This window comes from Myxine glutinosa, chromosome 13 (assembly GCF_964187855.1).
Source record: "Myxine glutinosa chromosome 13, kmMyxGlut1.1, whole genome shotgun sequence".
Lineage (NCBI taxonomy): Eukaryota > Metazoa > Chordata > Myxini > Myxiniformes > Myxinidae > Myxine > Myxine glutinosa.
In genome coordinates, this window is record NC_136273.1 from 47981475 (window position 1) to 47998921 (window position 17447).

General features: G+C 40.5%; 1 protein-coding gene across 4 annotated transcripts; it reads right to left on the minus strand.

Annotated features, from left to right (window-relative positions):
• Positions 1 to 5827: 5827 nt before the first annotated feature.
• LOC137438898 (phosducin-like protein) lies at positions 5828 to 17020 on the minus strand. 4 transcript variants are annotated; one of them, XM_068134352.2, is made up of 4 exons: positions 16683 to 17020; positions 14415 to 14580; positions 13900 to 14063; positions 5828 to 9649 (listed from the first exon to the last, which is right to left on the minus strand). In XM_068134352.2, exons 2-4 carry the CDS (start codon positions 14566 to 14568, stop codon positions 9068 to 9070), a joined length of 900 nt encoding a protein of 299 aa, XP_067990453.2. In that variant the 5' UTR covers positions 14569 to 14580; positions 16683 to 17020; the 3' UTR covers positions 5828 to 9067. The 4 variants fall into 4 exon arrangements, with proteins under 4 accessions (XP_067990453.2, XP_067990454.2, XP_067990452.2 ...); XM_068134353.2 differs by having other exon boundaries at positions 16668 to 16950; XM_068134351.2 differs by lacking the exon at positions 16683 to 17020 and adding an exon at positions 16375 to 16541.
• Positions 17021 to 17447: the final 427 nt, after the last annotated feature.

Sequence of the window (17447 nt, forward strand, 5' to 3'; positions counted from 1 at the left end):
ATCATTGTGCAACGGTGTGGTGGCAAGCGGTTTTAAAGATTACCCAAAATGCATTACGCTCGGCAGAGTTCCGGTAAAACATAAGAGGATTCAGAGCACGAGAGCGTGGGGGTGAGAAAGCAACGAAGCATTCTCGGGAAGAAATGATAATTATGGGGATTCCTGTTGTGTCGCAGGTTGTGCAAAACAACGTGGGAAATGAGGAAAAAGGCAAAAATACAAACTTTTCTCTTTCGATTTCATACCGTCCAATAATAACGATAATTGCCTGGTTACCTCCGCCACCAAAGGTGGTTGGTTGGAGGTTTTGTTTTCATCCCTGTCTGTTTGTTTGTGAACAAAATATCTCAAAAAGTTGTGGACGGATTCGGACGAAATTTGGCAGAGATGTAGCGTACGTGACAAGGACGAAATGATTAGATTTTGGTGAAGATCCGGATCCGGCTACGAGAATTTGAAGGTGATTCTTCACCATTCTTGGGCTCACCCCCGCTCTTGCAGGTAAAATGGCCTTAAAATCCCTGTTGTGTGTGGCTTCACCATTCTTGGTGGACCGGTCTGACAAGGACGATTCGATTTTTGTGAAGACCTGAATATGGATTCGGATATGAGAATTATTTAATTTTTTAAGTGATTCTTCACCATTGGGAGATAGGGTCAAAAATTATACATTGCGGGATATCTCAACAAGTTATGGATGGACTTGGACGAAACTTGGTGGACAGGTTGTGTGTGTGACAAGGAAGAATCGATTCAATTTTGGTGAAGATCTGAATATGGATTCGGATATGGGAATTATTTAATTTTGTAAGTGATTCTTCACCATTGAGTGATAATGATATGGCCAACCAGGTGGAGGTGTGCTCGCTACTGAGTGCCGTTATAGTTTATTAATAATTACTAAGGTGGCATATCGAGATCGAACAAAGTTGCAAATGTAATTGATTCCTTTGGGTCAAAATTGAAACCCATCTACCTGCCAATCACCTTATATTCGGACGTGGAAAAGCTGCTGGAATCGACATGTCGTGCTCTTCTCAACGTGTAAATTCAATTAGTAAATTTTGGGACCCGAAAGAGCAAGATCCCTTAGTGAGCGTTCAGGGCTTCACTCCCTGAGCAAAGAACTGAAAACCCTACAAATACAGTACTTGCACTGTACTTTCATTTTTAGACCAAATCTGAGAAATACCAACAGCCTTTCTTTCCATGAACCAAGAAGACCCAAGGTCGATGATTTTTTTGTATTTTTAGAAAAGGGGGTGTGGGTTCCTCTGACGGTGCAAAGCAGATGAAAGTCCCACGAGGGGGCGGAAGGGAAGGCCAAACAATGATGGCCTGGCATCTCCACAGGTCTGTGGACACAGTTGACAGTAACGAAACTCCTCCTACCCATAGTGCATGATGGGAAACTACACGAGCAACCCGATGGGCATCAAACATCAAACCCAATATCTCGGTATTGTAATAAATCAATACAATTCGTCATTTGAATCGATTTTGAACATTCTGAAATTTTACATCACACAAATTAATGTCTTTAACAGTGATAGGGCTTACAGTTGCTAAATAAGCCAAATATATGACAAAGATGACCCGTTACGATTTTGCCTTTCACTCACTCACCGCAGGCAGGTAGGTGGTCTTTCTGTCTTCTACCGACTCCTCTCCGGCCTTGCCCCCCCAGCTCTCTCTGTGCTCTGTCCCCCAAATATTCCTACAGGTCGCACAATATCTGCCAGCCACCCTCTGATGGTTAAACTGCCAAAATCTAGGCTCTCTCCTCACCTTCACTCTTTCATTCCTCTTTTCTCCCGCCTCTGTAACAAACTCCCCCACTCCCTTCAATCCCACTCCTCCCTCCAGGTCTTTAAAACAGCTGTTCACCACCATCTCTTATCTTCCCCCATCCAAAACCTTGATCTTTTCTACCCCCACTAATTCACCCGATACACTTTTTCGAAATTCCAACTTTTTTCCTCGAAGTCCTTGCAGTGTCCATATGTTTTATACATCTCCCACCTCCCCCAAGCCCTCTCCCTCCCACAGTTTTTTTTTTTTTTTTTTTTGTATACAAGATCGAGGCTCGTGAAAGAGCGAACATTAATCACACAGAAAGACAAACAGACACATAAAACAAATAACATCGGGAGCGGTAGACAAGATGGGGAGAGAGGGGGAAGGACACAAACACAACATTTGAGAGCAGGGACCGAGAGACATGGAGACATCGAGAGATCTGTGGGAGGGAGAGGGCTTTGGGGGAGAGGCATGTGAAGGGGGGGAGGCATGTGAAGGGGGGTGGGGGGGGGTGGGAGAGGTATAAACATATGGACACTGCCAGGATTTCCAGGAAAGAAGTTGGAATTTCAAACAAGGTGGATCTGGGGTGAATTAGTGGGGGTAGAAAAGATCAAGGTTATGGATGGGGGAAGATAAGAGATGGTGGTGAACAGCTGTTTTAAAGACCTGGAGGGAGGAGAGGGATTGAAGGGAGTGTGGGAGTTTGTTCCACAGGCAGGAGAAAAGAGGAATGAAAGAGTGAAGGTGAGCAGAGAGCCGAGATTTCGGCAGTTTAACCATCAGAGGGTTGCTGGCAGATCTTGTGCGACCTGTAGGAATATTTGGGGGACAGAGCACAGAGAGAGCTGGGGGAGCAAGGCCGGAGAGGAGTCGGTAGAAGACAGAAAGGCCACCTACCTGCCTGCGGTGAGTGAGTGAAAGGCCCTCAGAGATAGCTTCATCGCGGGAGATTCCAATGATTTTGAAAGCTTTGGATTCAACAGCGTGAAGCCGAGCCAGGTGTGAGGCAGGAGCACCAGCCCATAGGGGAGAACAGTATTCCATTGAGCTGCGGATGAAAGCCTTGTATGTGGTGAGGAGCTCAGGTGTGCCGAGGAAGGACTTCGCACGACGGAGGATGCCCAGTCGGCGACTGGCTTTGGAGGCCAGCTTGGAAATGTGGTTTTCCCAAGAAAGATCATGGCAGATAGTGAGACCCAAAAGCTTGAGTGACAGAACTTCTTGGAGAGGATTGTTGAGAAAGTAGATGGGAGGGTTGTCCAGTCGATCTTTTCGGAGAGACATAGTAAGAGAGTGAGATTTGTCAGGATTGAAAGACATGTTCCACTTGTTTGACCAGTCTGTGATTTTGTCCAGGTCTTCAGAGAGTGAGGAGGCTGCAGACTGCCGATCTGAGGGAAGAGGAATGGAGCGGCAGAGAGTGGAGTCATCAGCAAAGAGATAGAGAGGATTTTCCAGAGAGTCAGAGAGATCATTGATAAAGACCAGAAAAAGCACAGGGCCCAGCACACTTCCTTGGGGAACTCCAGCCTGAACAGGAAGGGGAGATGAGAGAAATCCATTCAGGGCCACACGTTGACTACGACCAGAGAGGAAGTCCGCAAGCCATGCATGGAGATTTCCATGGATACCATAGGAGGAGAGTTTGGTGAGCAGAGCTGGGTGCCAGACCGTATCAAAGGCCCTTGATATGTCAAGGGAGACAGCTCTGATTTCCTGTTTGGCATTGAGGACCTCCATCCATTGTTGAGACAGCAGAAGCAGCATGTCCAGAGTAGAGTGACCTGGTCTGAAACCAAATTGATGATCAGAGATCAAGCCATTGGAGAAGAGGAAAGATTTCATATCCGAAGCAATGATGGATTCCATGACTTTGCTGATAATTGGGAGCAGGCTGATTGGTCTGTAGTTGCAAGGATCTGTTTTTGCACCTTTTTTGTGTAAAGCGGTAATGTTAGCTGATTTCCAGGATGCTGGCAGATGACCTTGAGCAAAAGATAGGGTGAAAAGAACAGAGAGAGGTTGAGATAGAGCGGCAGAGCAGGATTTTAGGACCCGTGGGCTGATGCCGTCTGGTCCAGTTGCAGAATCAGAGTCGAGGTTTGACAAAAACTCCTCCACCTTGTCAGGAGAGAAGGACACAGAGTCCAGGAGCAGTTGGGTTCGACTGGGAAAGGTGGGAACAGAGAGAGATGGGTTTGGGACTAAGGATTTTGAGGCGAACACAGAGTTGAGGCATTCGGCTTTGTCACGTGCGATGTCAACTGTGTGGCCATTTGAGGTAAGGGAGGGGATGGAGGGGGAACAAACACCAGAAACGGATTTGACCAGACGCCACCAGGATTTGGAGGAAGGAGACAGGTTTGAGAGTTCATTCTTGAGTGAGGAGAGATAGTGCTTCCTGGCACTCCTGAGGGTAGACACACACTTGTTCCGAGCTTGGTGGAAGGAACTGAGATTTCCTTCAGTTGGATTAGCCTTCCAAGAGGCAAAGGCAAGTTGTTTCAGGGCAACTGCCTCACCACAAGATTCAGTGTACCATGGACGGGAGGAAGGGTAAGACAATTGAAGGCGAGATGGGATAAATCTGTGCATGAGAGAGATCAGTTTGCTTTGGAAGAATTCCCAGGAAGAATTGATGTCAGAGGCAGTGGAGATGGGAGACCAATCCAGACGATTGATGGCTGCTTGAAGACCGTCCCAGTCGGCCTGAGTGAAATGCCAGACTCGTCGACGCTGAGGAGGCTCTCTGAGAATGGCCAGAGAGATGTCCACTTTGACAAGCACATGATCAGAAGAACCGATTGGAGCAGAAGAAGAGCAGCAGACATTAGCAGGGAAGTTTGTCATAACCAAAAAGCCCACAACATGGGCCCGTCCTCTGCTTCCTTCTACATTCAAGGACAGTCGAGCAGTTCTCCCGATGTCCCTGCTCTCAAATGTTGTGTTTGTGTCCTTCCCCCTCTCTCCCCATCTTGTCTACCGCTCCCCTTACTTTGTGTTTTATATGTCGGTTTGACTTTTTGTGTGATTAATGTTAGCTCTTTCAGGAGCCTCGATCTTGTATACAAAAAAAAAATGAAAAGATTAATGGTCGTCTTGTTTGCCTTTTATAATCTATGGGATGTTGGTGGATTCTTCCAGTGTTGTCGAACATTGTACTCAAGCATTCACATGTGAGGTGCAGAGTTTGATCATTCATGCAGATACAGCACGTGACTGCCAAATACATGTTATTGCCGCGCAGCAGCAGAAGGCCGAAGGCGTTATGTTTGCTGCTTGTGCATCCGGCTGTCCATGTTGTTACAACAATAAAAGTTGTGAACCACTGAAGCGATTTCAACCAAACATACCACAGGTATAGACTATATGACAAAGATGAACCGTTACGAATTTGGGTTCAAAGGTCGATGGTCACGTGCACTTTGAAAACCACAAGTTGAACCATCGGATATCTCTCTTCTACATGATCTTTTAATTTCCATGTAACCTTTCATCGAGATCAAACGTAATAGAAAGGTGGACAGGGGCGCATCCATCGATGCATTCACGTCAAATTCTATTTTATATTAACCTAAGGGTTGCAGTGGAGTTCGTACACAAGTGACACGCAGGACACAGACGTTAAGAGACATCAGTGTACTTTCGCATGAACTTCAAGGACAGTCGAACAGGTGGTAATTGGCATTTGAACTTGGGCTCCCCATATCTAGAACCAGGACTTCAGATAGGAACACTACAGGACAACCCATAATTTCTGGAAGTGCCGCCACCACTGATGCCCTCTCTAACAGTATGTCCGCGTAGGGATTTAGTATTTGGGCAGCCTAAAGGGAAACGATGGGGGTGAGAAAGGAGGTTATGGGTGGTAAAAGCAGGTTATGAGGTAACAGGTATAATTCAGCTGTAATACCCACTTCACAAATATAAACCCAGACATACATCTCCAAAACCTAACACCCTCAACTCTCCTCGTGGATACATGTACAGGATAATGAAAAAAAATGGAGCAAGATCATTCCAATGCAGAACTTTCACAACAAATTTATTTACTTTTGGAAACTTTTACATTCCAAAACTGGTCAAAAATAATAATAACACTTAAAAAAACAAAAACTTTCAGTGATCACAAAACACATCATGGAATACTTTGGCGGCGACACACAACACTGCACGAAAGAGGGACAGTAGTACAGTACAAACTGGTGTTGAATTTCAACAACATTTCAAAAACACACATGAAATTCAAACCGGTGACCTGAAAGGGATGTGCAGTAGATATGATGGTCAGGTACACATTTCACCATTTTACTCTGGGAAACTATTCAGTTGCCCCCACAAGTTGTCGATTGCCCCTTGTATGCAAAGAAGGCCGTTCACATAAAAGGAGTGAACTCATTGATGAATTTATTTGTCGTGCGGAAGCTGCTGCCCAGACAGCAATCACATTCTTAGATAGCAAGCCGTGTAACCTCTAACATAATATTATATACTGTAATACAATATAATACAAGTTCCCTTATAAGGAATTTCAATGCAGGAGGAAGCCATTAGGCCTTTCACAGGGGTGAAAACATAACCTCCATCCACCTTCAGTGGCGGAGGGTGACTAATTTAACTTTCTTTTTTTAAACGAGTAGAAAAGCCTGTGGAAATGATGGGTGACCCCTCTGTATCTTCACACAATTTAGTCTTGAAAACCCCGGATAAAACCAAAAATACATACAAAAACATTAATTTATTACACAAATTGGCAGGCAAACCTGGCCTCCAGGTGGGAGTACACTTCTGTGCACACCTTTGGTGGGAAAAGTGTTGCGGCACATTCTTGGAAACGCACTTTATAACTTTGTAAGAAATTTTATTGATCCTAACATATCATACTCCATATCACAAGAAAAAGGAAGATTATTTGTAATACCATCACCAAATGTGGCGGTATTTCCGCTGCATGTCAATTTTGGAGTTTCGGTGACATCCACATTTGCTCCATTATAATAAAGATTGCTCATGCCTTTATTTGAGCGGTGTATAGACAATAGACCACTGCAACCTGGATTGTAGACATGAAGCAAAAACATGCCGAATGCTTATGACGGGTGATCCTTCTGTATTTTCACACTAATTGGCATTGGAGACTCAGGCTTAAACCGAAATTAGGTATAAAACTCTCAATTATTACACAAATTCCTCATCCCCTTATATGTAGGTGGTGTATAGGCCAAAGATCGCTGCTGCAATGGCTCCCGGAAATAAAAATAACCCAGCCTACATACATGAAGCAAAAACGTGTACTGCTTATGTGCACATATAATACATCATGGTTATATAGCTCAACAACAAAACAACAACAGGCATTTTAAGGCCATTTTCCCTGCGAGAGCGGGGGTTAGCCTTGCGGGCCCCATGACAATCTTCTCCATTTTGCCCTATTTTCTGCATCTCTCCTTGTTAACCCCCTTGCCCGCATTTCTTCTTCTACCATCTTTAGCCAAGTCTTTCTCGGTCTTCCCCGTCCTCTACTTCCTTCTACATTCATTTCCATCACTCTTCTCAACCAGTCATTTTCATCCTTCCTCAACACATGACCAAACCATCTCAACCTGTTTCTCTTCACAGCATCCACCACAGGCTCTATTTCTTCTCTATTCTATTCCGTGGTTATATAGCTCAGATAATTTAAATTGCACTGAGCCATGGACTGACACCTGAGGCCTATACACCTACACAAAATGGCGGATGTATGATTTTCCTCATGTTAAAATTGTGGGTGGTCGGGTCAGCTGCCAACCAATGGGACGAAGGCAGTCCGTCCACACATACATCGTCCAAAAACAAACTGGCTTTTACATACAGGGTGAGGCAAAAGTCACTTCTGTATACATTTCACACTTTTATTAATCTATATTATAAAAGGAGCCGTGTTTGTCTGTCTGTTTGTGTTATAACTTCAGAACGGATTAACGGATTTCAATAAATGCAACTACGGTGGATTCGGGAAACTCACAGGAGAGTTTGCGAGCCCAAAAAAAATGTTTATTTTTTTTTGGGTACATGGACACACATGTGAAAACTGCAACTGACAACACGTGGCGTTGGTTATCCCTGCACGGAGAGCAGGATCTCCCAGGAATCCTTTTTTTTCCTTCCCCCATAGATTAGCCATCGCAGGAAAGATTGGTGTTTCCGTCAGCGAAGCGATGGGTCTTCTATTCTAGTATAAATAAAACTGAAACGTAACATAAAATAAGCAATTTCGGTTAATGACAGTCAACTACACACATGACTTGAACACACTGTCATGTTGTTCTTTATCTTAATTGTTTTGTCATGGTGTTGCCTTCATGGTTCAGGTGGCTGACTGGAGATCTTAGGGCCCTGGGTTTGAGCCCCTGTCATGTCGTTGAATTAACACCAGGTGGGTTGACTCAGCCTGTCATCCTTCCGAGGCCGGTAAAATGAGTACCAGCTGACTGGTAATAGAGGGCATTGCATCAACGGCATAGCTGCACCCCCAGAAAATGATGCAGCCAGAATCCACAGGCTGCACAATAACCCACCACTTAAGTGTTAGAACTGTATACAGTTAAAAAGAGAGGAAGCAAAAATCACTATACAACTGTATAGACTTTCGCCTCACTCAGTACATACCAGATGGCCGGATGTGATGTCAGCCTTGAATCTGTTGCTCATGGAGAGGAGAAACCACACACCTGTTAGATACTCATTTGCTTGCTGCACAAGTTCGTTTTGACCTACAAAACTCCATGATGACTCCAGCAAACTGATTATTCCGGTATAATCGATACGTAGCACAGATTACGTCATAAACAACCGAACGTCTTTGCACGAGTCATTTTTCTACCTACAGGTTGGAAGTTTTGTACAGAAGTCTTGGTGTAGTTAAATAAATGTAACAAACAGGATGTGGAGGTTAGGAGGGGGCAAAGGAACATCTATTTATTGCAAATGCAATTTTTTTAGCACTGGATAATGAATTCACACAATTTTCTGTGGTACGCCTCCGTTTGCGATATACAGAGGCCGAAGCTACTGTACAATACTAGAACCATACCATTCACACCATGGTAAATGAAATGCTTGAACGATGAAGACATAGTACTGCTTCAAAATAATTTGGATCTAAAGCAAAGATATGTGCATAAAAATAGTACTGTACTTAATTAAACTTTTTTTAGGCAAATTAAAACACGAAAACAAATAAATAGACAAATAAGAATCCCTCACTTGGCTTTCTCTAATCTCAATCACTGGGCAAGTCGTCATCTTCCTCCTCCACACAGTTGTCACCCATCTTTCTCAATGTCACATCTGGTTGCAATGCCTCCTCCCCGGGTTGCGGCAGAAGCCCATACTCTTGCATGAACCCTTCCAGGTCCCCGGCAAAAAAGTCCTCTCCGAGCTGGTCTGAGATGCGTGGGAAATTTCCAACAAGCTCCCCGCCTCGATAGACCAAGAGCGCGGGCAAGGCACGCCGTTCGAACCTTCGGCTCGCTCCGCAGGTCTCAACACGCACACGGCAGAACTTCACGCTGGGGTAAGAAGCAGCCAGGCAGGTGAAACATCCATCGAGTGCCTTGCAGGCCGGCACACCCGGTGCCCACACGTGCACGGCCACGGGGGTACTGACGGGGGCGCCGTCTACTACCGCCACGAAAGCTTCGCCATCGGCGAGCTCATAGACTTGGCCGTACATCGGCTTTCCGGCCAGTCGACAGTGCATCTCCGCCATCCGCCGCGCGCGGTACCGCTGTAGGAATTCTTCTTCTTCTTCATCTCCACTGCACCTCTCTCGCTCTTCGCGCTCTTCCATCTGAGCCACCAGCTTAAAGCAAGTTCATCACAATGTCAACAATTTACGATACTAGATACCATTTAAAACCAGAAAATAGAACAACAATTTACGATACTAGATACCATTTAAAACCAGAAAATAGAACAACAATTTACGATACTAGATACCATTTAAAACCAGAAAATAGAACAACAATTTACGATACTAGATACCATTTAAAACCAGAAAATAGAACAACAATTTACGATACTAGATACCATTTAAAACCAGAAAATAGAACAACAATTTACGATACTAGATACCATTTAAAACCAGAAAATAGAACAACAATTTACGATACTAGATACCATTTAAAACCAGAAAATAGAACAACAATTTACAATACTAGATACCATTTAAAACCAGAAAATAGAACAACAATTTACGATACTAGATACCATTTAAAACCAGAAAATAGAACAACAATTTACGATACTAGATACCATTTAAAACCAGAAAATAGAACAACAATTTACGATACTAGATACCATTTAAAACCAGAAAATAGAACAACAATTTACGATACTAGATACCATTTAAAACCAGAAAATAGAACAACAATTTACAATACTAGATACCATTTAAAACCAGAAAATAGAACAACAATTTACAATACTAGATACCATTTAAAACCAGAAAATAGAACAACAATTTACGATACTAGATACCATTTAAAACCAGAAAATAGAACAACAATTTACAATACTAGATACCATTTAAAACCAGAAAATAGAACAACAATTTACAATACTAGATACCATTTAAAACCAGAAAATAGAACAACAATTTACAATACTAGATACCATTTAAAACCAGAAAATAGAACAACAATTTACGATACTAGATACCATTTAAAACCAGAAAATAGAACAACAATTTACAATACTAGATACCATTTAAAACCAGAAAATAGAACAACAATTTACGATACTAGATACCATTTAAAACCAGAAAATAGAACAACAATTTACGATACTAGATACCATTTAAAACCAGAAAATAGAACAACAATTTACGATACTAGATACCATTTAAAACCAGAAAATAGAACAACAATTTATGATACTAGATACCATTTAAAACCAGAAAATAGAACAACAATTTACGATACTAGATACCATTTAAAACCAGAAAATAGAACAACAATTTACAATACTAGATACCATTTAAAACCAGAAAATAGAACAACAATTTACGATACTAGATACCATTTAAAACCAGAAAATAGAACAACAATTTACGATACTAGATACCATTTAAAACCAGAAAATAGAACAACAATTTACGATACTAGATGCCATTTAAAACCAGAAAATAGAACAACAATTTACGATACTAGATACCATTTAAAACCAGAAAATAGAACAACAATTTACGATACTAGATACCATTTAAAACCAGAAAATAGAACAACAATTTACAATACTAGATACCATTTAAAACCAGAAAATAGAACAACAATTTACGATACTAGATACCATTTAAAACCAGAAAATAGAACAACAATTTACGATACTAGATACCATTTAAAACCAGAAAATAGAACAACAATTTACGATACTAGATACCATTTAAAACCAGAAAATAGAACAACAATTTACGATACTAGATACCATTTAAAACCAGAAAATAGAACAACAATTTACAATACTAGATACCATTTAAAACCAGAAAATAGAACAACAATTTACAATACTAGATACCATTTAAAACCAGAAAATAGAACAACAATTTACAATACTAGATACCATTTAAAACCAGAAAATAGAACAACAATTTACAATACTAGATACCATTTAAAACCAGAAAATAGAACAACAATTTACAATACTAGATACCATTTAAAACCAGAAAATAGAACAACAATTTACAATACTAGATACCATTTAAAACCAGAAAATAGAACAACAATTTACGATACTAGATACCATTTAAAACCAGAAAATAGAACAACAATTTACAATACTAGATACCATTTAAAACCAGAAAATAGAACAACAATTTACGATACTAGATACCATTTAAAACCAGAAAATAGAACAACAATTTACAATACTAGATACCATTTAAAACCAGAAAATAGAACAACAATTTACAATACTAGATACCATTTAAAACCAGAAAATAGAACAACAATTTACAATACTAGATACCATTTAAAACCAGAAAATAGAACAATTTACGATACTAGATACCATTTAAAACCAGAAAATAGAACAACAATTTACAATACTAGATACCATTTAAAACCAGAAAATAGAACAACAATTTACAATACTAGATACCATTTAAAACCAGAAAATAGAACAACAATTTACGATACTAGATACCATTTAAAACCAGAAAATAGAACAACAATTTACGATACTAGATACCATTTAAAACCAGAAAATAGAACAACAATTTACGATACTAGATACCATTTAAAACCAGAAAATAGAACAATTTACGATACTAGATACCATTTAAAACCAGAAAATAGAACAACAATTTACAATACTAGATACCATTTAAAACCAGAAAATAGAACAACAATTTACGATACTAGATACCATTTAAAACCAGAAAATAGAACAACAATTTACGATACTAGATACCATTTAAAACCAGAAAATAGAACAACAATTTACGATACTAGATACCATTTAAAACCAGAAAATAGAACAACAATTTATGATACTAGATACCATTTAAAACCAGAAAATAGAACAACAATTTACGATACTAGATACCATTTAAAACCAGAAAATAGAACAACAATTTACGATACTAGATACCATTTAAAACCAGAAAATAGAACAACAATTTACGATACTAGATACCATTTAAAACCAGAAAATAGAACAACAATTTACGATACTAGATACCATTTAAAACCAGAAAATAGAACAACAATTTACGATACTAGATACCATTTAAAACCAGAAAATAGAACAACAATTTACGATACTAGATAAAATTTAAAACCAGAAAATAGAACAACAATTTACGATACTAGATACCATTTAAAACCAGAAAATAGAACAACAATTTACGATACTAGATACCATTTAAAACCAGAAAATAGAACAACAATTTACGATACTAGATACCATTTAAAACCAGAAAATAGAACAACAATTTACGATACTAGATACCATTTAAAACCAGAAAATAGAACAACAATTTACGATACTAGATACCATTTAAAACCAGAAAATAGAACAACAATTTACGATACTAGATACCATTTAAAACCAGAAAATAGAACAACAATTTACGATACTAGATACCATTTAAAACCAGAAAATAGAACAACAATTTACGATACTAGATACCATTTAAAACCAGAAAATAGAACAACAATTTACGATACTAGATACCATTTAAAACCAGAAAATAGAACAACAATTTACGATACTAGATACCATTTAAAACCAGAAAATAGAACAACAATTTACGATACTAGATACCATTTAAAACCAGAAAATAGAACAACAATTTACGATACTAGATACCATTTAAAACCAGAAAATAGAACAACAATTTACGATACTAGATACCATTTAAAACCAGAAAATAGAACAACAATTTACGATACTAGATACCATTTAAAACCAGAAAATAGAACAACAATTTACGATACTAGATACCATTTAAAACCAGAAAATAGAACAACAATTTACGATACTAGATACCATTTAAAACCAGAAAATAGAACAACAATTTACAATACTAGATACCATTTAAAACCAGAAAATAGAACAACAATTTACGATACTAGATACCATTTAAAACCAGAAAATAGAACAACAATTTACGATACTAGATACCATTTAAAACCAGAAAATAGAACAACAATTTACGATACTAGATACCATTTAAAACCAGAAAATAGAACAACAATTTACGATACTAGATACCATTTAAAACCAGAAAATAGAACAACAATTTACGATACTAGATACCATTTAAAACCAGAAAATAGAACAACAATTTACGATACTAGATACCATTTAAAACCAGAAAATAGAACAACAATTTACGATACTAGATACCATTTAAAACCAGAAAATAGAACAACAATTTACAATACTAGATACCATTTAAAACCAGAAAATAAAACCTCAAATTTAAGTCTCTGCCCACTGAAATAACCATCTGTAAATGGTAACTAATCTTTACAAATACCATCCAAGTTGCAATTCTCATTGAGCCGATTATATCAATTAACTTGTACGAGAGCCAAGCACAGCACCTACCCTTTGTGCAATCTTCTGCTGTTGGAGTTTCTTTTTCTCATCGGGTGACATGACTGTCGGTGCCAGGTTCCGGTACAAGCGTTCACGCTCCCTCTTTGCCTCTTCTTTGCCCTCCGCCTCGAGTTGTTTGTATCTGCGCCAGTCGTTAATCACTCCCTTGGGGCCTGCACAACAGCGTACGACGACGACGTTGAGGTGACATTACACTTCCAATCGTGGCAAAGTGAAACTGCGAATCGATCATGACCACTGATCACACAAGATAAACAGAGCAGAATTTTTTTTGATGTAGCCGTGTCCAAAAAGGCATCTACTTCCTTTTCACAGCCACACGTTCGCTTCATTTGTGACGTGGAACAAGATTTCCACCGGATGCTGAGCCAAGACCGCTTTGCTACAGACCTTTTCTCAATTTCAATTCTCTCAATGTATCCTTCCCTTTCTCCCTACCCACAACATCATATATGACATGTAATAAACAGATGACCCCAAAATACACCTCAAGATGAACGTACCAGTGTTCACAGCACGCCCTTCCACGTTCAGCCCTTTGCCAGGGTGATTGTTCACCTCATCGCCATGTTCAGCCTGACCCTCACCTTCATCCTCACTGCTGCTGCAATAGTAATCGAGCTTCTCACCAAGCAGCCTGTCGTCCAATGTTGCCATGACTACTGTTAACTGAAGTCAAGACACCAGACAATTTCGAGCAAGGGGGTTAAAAGGTGAGCAAGAGGCAGAAAATGCATTATTATATTACCTTCAATGACACCAACACTGCAACCGAGCCCTTCAGGTATCCTTCAGGTAAAATCCATAACAAACATGTAGATTGTTACAACTATTTTAGCAATTTTAATGGTTTTGGGAGGGGGTGGGGCGACTGTCAATATGGCAGAGAGGTAGTGCACTTACCTTTGAGCTTAATCTGGTGCTGCACAGACAGGATGCTGCATTGCAAAGAGTGTTGCCCCTAGGATGGACATTAAGGCGGATGTTCTAGGTGCTGGCATTAGATGGTGGACATTAAAGATACCCTAGTGTCTTTTGCGAAGAGCAGGCGAGTTTATCACTAATTATAACTTCCTGCCTTAACTCGCTTTGTGGCAGAGAAGAAATTTTGTTGGGTTAAGAGAGGTTAATGGGGGTAATGAGGATCATGGCTCAGAACTGGGGATGACGAGGGAGGGCGCTGCACTTCCTGGAGGGAAAAAGAGAGACAGAACACCTTTTGGAGATCGGTGATTAAGAAGTAGATTCAGATAGGCAGTTGTCTCGTATTTCCTATCATCCTACAACAGTACGAAGAATGGAGCACACACATGGCCAAGCAGAAACTAGGAAACTCTTTTGATATGTGGTGTTGGCAGATTTCTGAGAACCTCATTGGCTGAGAACCAGTACATAGTGAGAACACAGACACACTTGAGAGTTAGCCTGTTTATGCTTCCATCTGAACCAAGGTTAAAATCCCATACAACACGTGCTCGTCTCTCGTCTAGAGACGTCCTTGTATTTAATGCAAAATTACACCGATGTCTATCAATGCACAAGCATCAGTCGGAGCCTGAATTTAATTGGCGTTAATAAATATGCAATATGTGAAAGAAAATATACCAAACTATTCCGATTGCATAAAGAAGCAAGGTGGTAATTAGGAGAAAATGTGGTTGCAGGGTATCACCATTGACACACAATGGAGGTGGATACTTTGAGACCTGGTGGGTCTCCGTTCCATCTCCTTAAATCCACCCGTGCAAAGATAGCCAACAACAGCATATTGCGCACATACGTACACATAAACATGCACATGCACACACACAAGTACATGCCATGTTATGCCTGCAGGGAACCGAGCTCTGTGAGATACAGTGGCATGCCGAATACACCAGCTTCATGGGTGGGGAAAAGGGAGGTGCCCGTGGCTTAATGGGGTTTGCCGACTCTAACCCGTTGAGGAAGACAAGCATGCACACAAGGGGGGGGGGGGGGGGGGGGTGCCTGAGATTTCGCAGACCCGAGTTGAGAAGGGTTGGGGGGGGGGGGGGCTGAGAAAAATGAGGACTGGTGGTGATGATGCACAGATGCACGCGCATACACTTGTGCATGGGTATTGGTTTGCATGTACACATGCAAGATTTTGGTTTATACATGTTTGGCTTTGGCATATCATATGCTGTGTATTGTGTGCACACATTATTTTTATGCGTTATACACACATACATATTGTGCACATGTTATCTGTGCCATGTTGTACAGTGTTTGTGTGCATGCGTCATGTGCGTGCCATATTGCACACATTGCGCACACAGCGCGTGCACGCACACACACCGCACACAAAAACACACACACACCGCACACAAAAACACACACACACCGCACACAAAAAACACACACACACACACACACACACACACACACACACACACACACACACACACACACACACACACACACACACAGGCTCCGTTCCACCTTTTTAAATGCCATATGTTGATAATAATAACAACCATTAACCAAGGAGAGGAGACACGGATACAGCGAGAAGACGAAGGTTTGATCAGATCTCTTAAGTTCGTGTACGAAGTGAACGCCTTGAATCTTGATGGAAAATGGCGGGGACACAGTCTGAAATATCACGAACACGAATCCTCACATCGGGATCGGGCAGAGACGGAAGAACATTTCACAGCGACAAGAACACATGCACAGACGAAAGGTGAAATCGGACTCGATTTAATCAAAAGCCTTGATTTAAAATGTCGTACATGAACAATGCACACCTTTTCGCTTCCCTCTGTGTTTTCCTCTTCATTCAACACTTCCGGCCTTTTTCTTCTTCTGAGTTTAAATGGCGTTTTCAGAGCTTCGAGACTCTATATATGCCACTCACCCAAACACGGACATTCTACAGGATGAGTCACAAGTCCCAGGACACCGTTTTAGCTGCTTCGCCAGTTATCTGAGATAGACCTTATCGTGTTCTCAATCCATCGGATCACACACATTACGTCGTTTCTGTAAACAGCTCGAGTTTATTGGGAGCTCACGCAAAACACACCCAGCTTATAGAAATCATTAAAATCGAGGAAGAAGAACAAGTGAGGTCAAGGCACAACTGAGCATGCGCGAGACGGCGTCAGATGACGTCACATCCTAAGTGGTAAAACAACTAAATACTGGCGCTTATACAAAATTTCTTTATACCATCTAGCAAGGTGAGCCACAATCACTAGGAGGAATAACATACAGTAATAACACCAATACATAATAACAGGAGTAATAACTAGAAAGCATCTTAAAATGCAAAGCCCATCCGCGTCCGCTTTGCATTCAGATGTCTTCGTCCATATGTTGAGCATGAAGAAAATAACACATATATATATATATAACAAATCATTGACGATTTCAGGCGATCTTGACCTTTTGACTTCAAAAGCAATAGGCTTCAGTGCCCCCAACATGTAAACCCTGCTCAAATTTCAAGTCACTCGGATGAAAATGGATGATTTTATGGAAACTTGACCTTTGACTCTTTGATTTAAGAA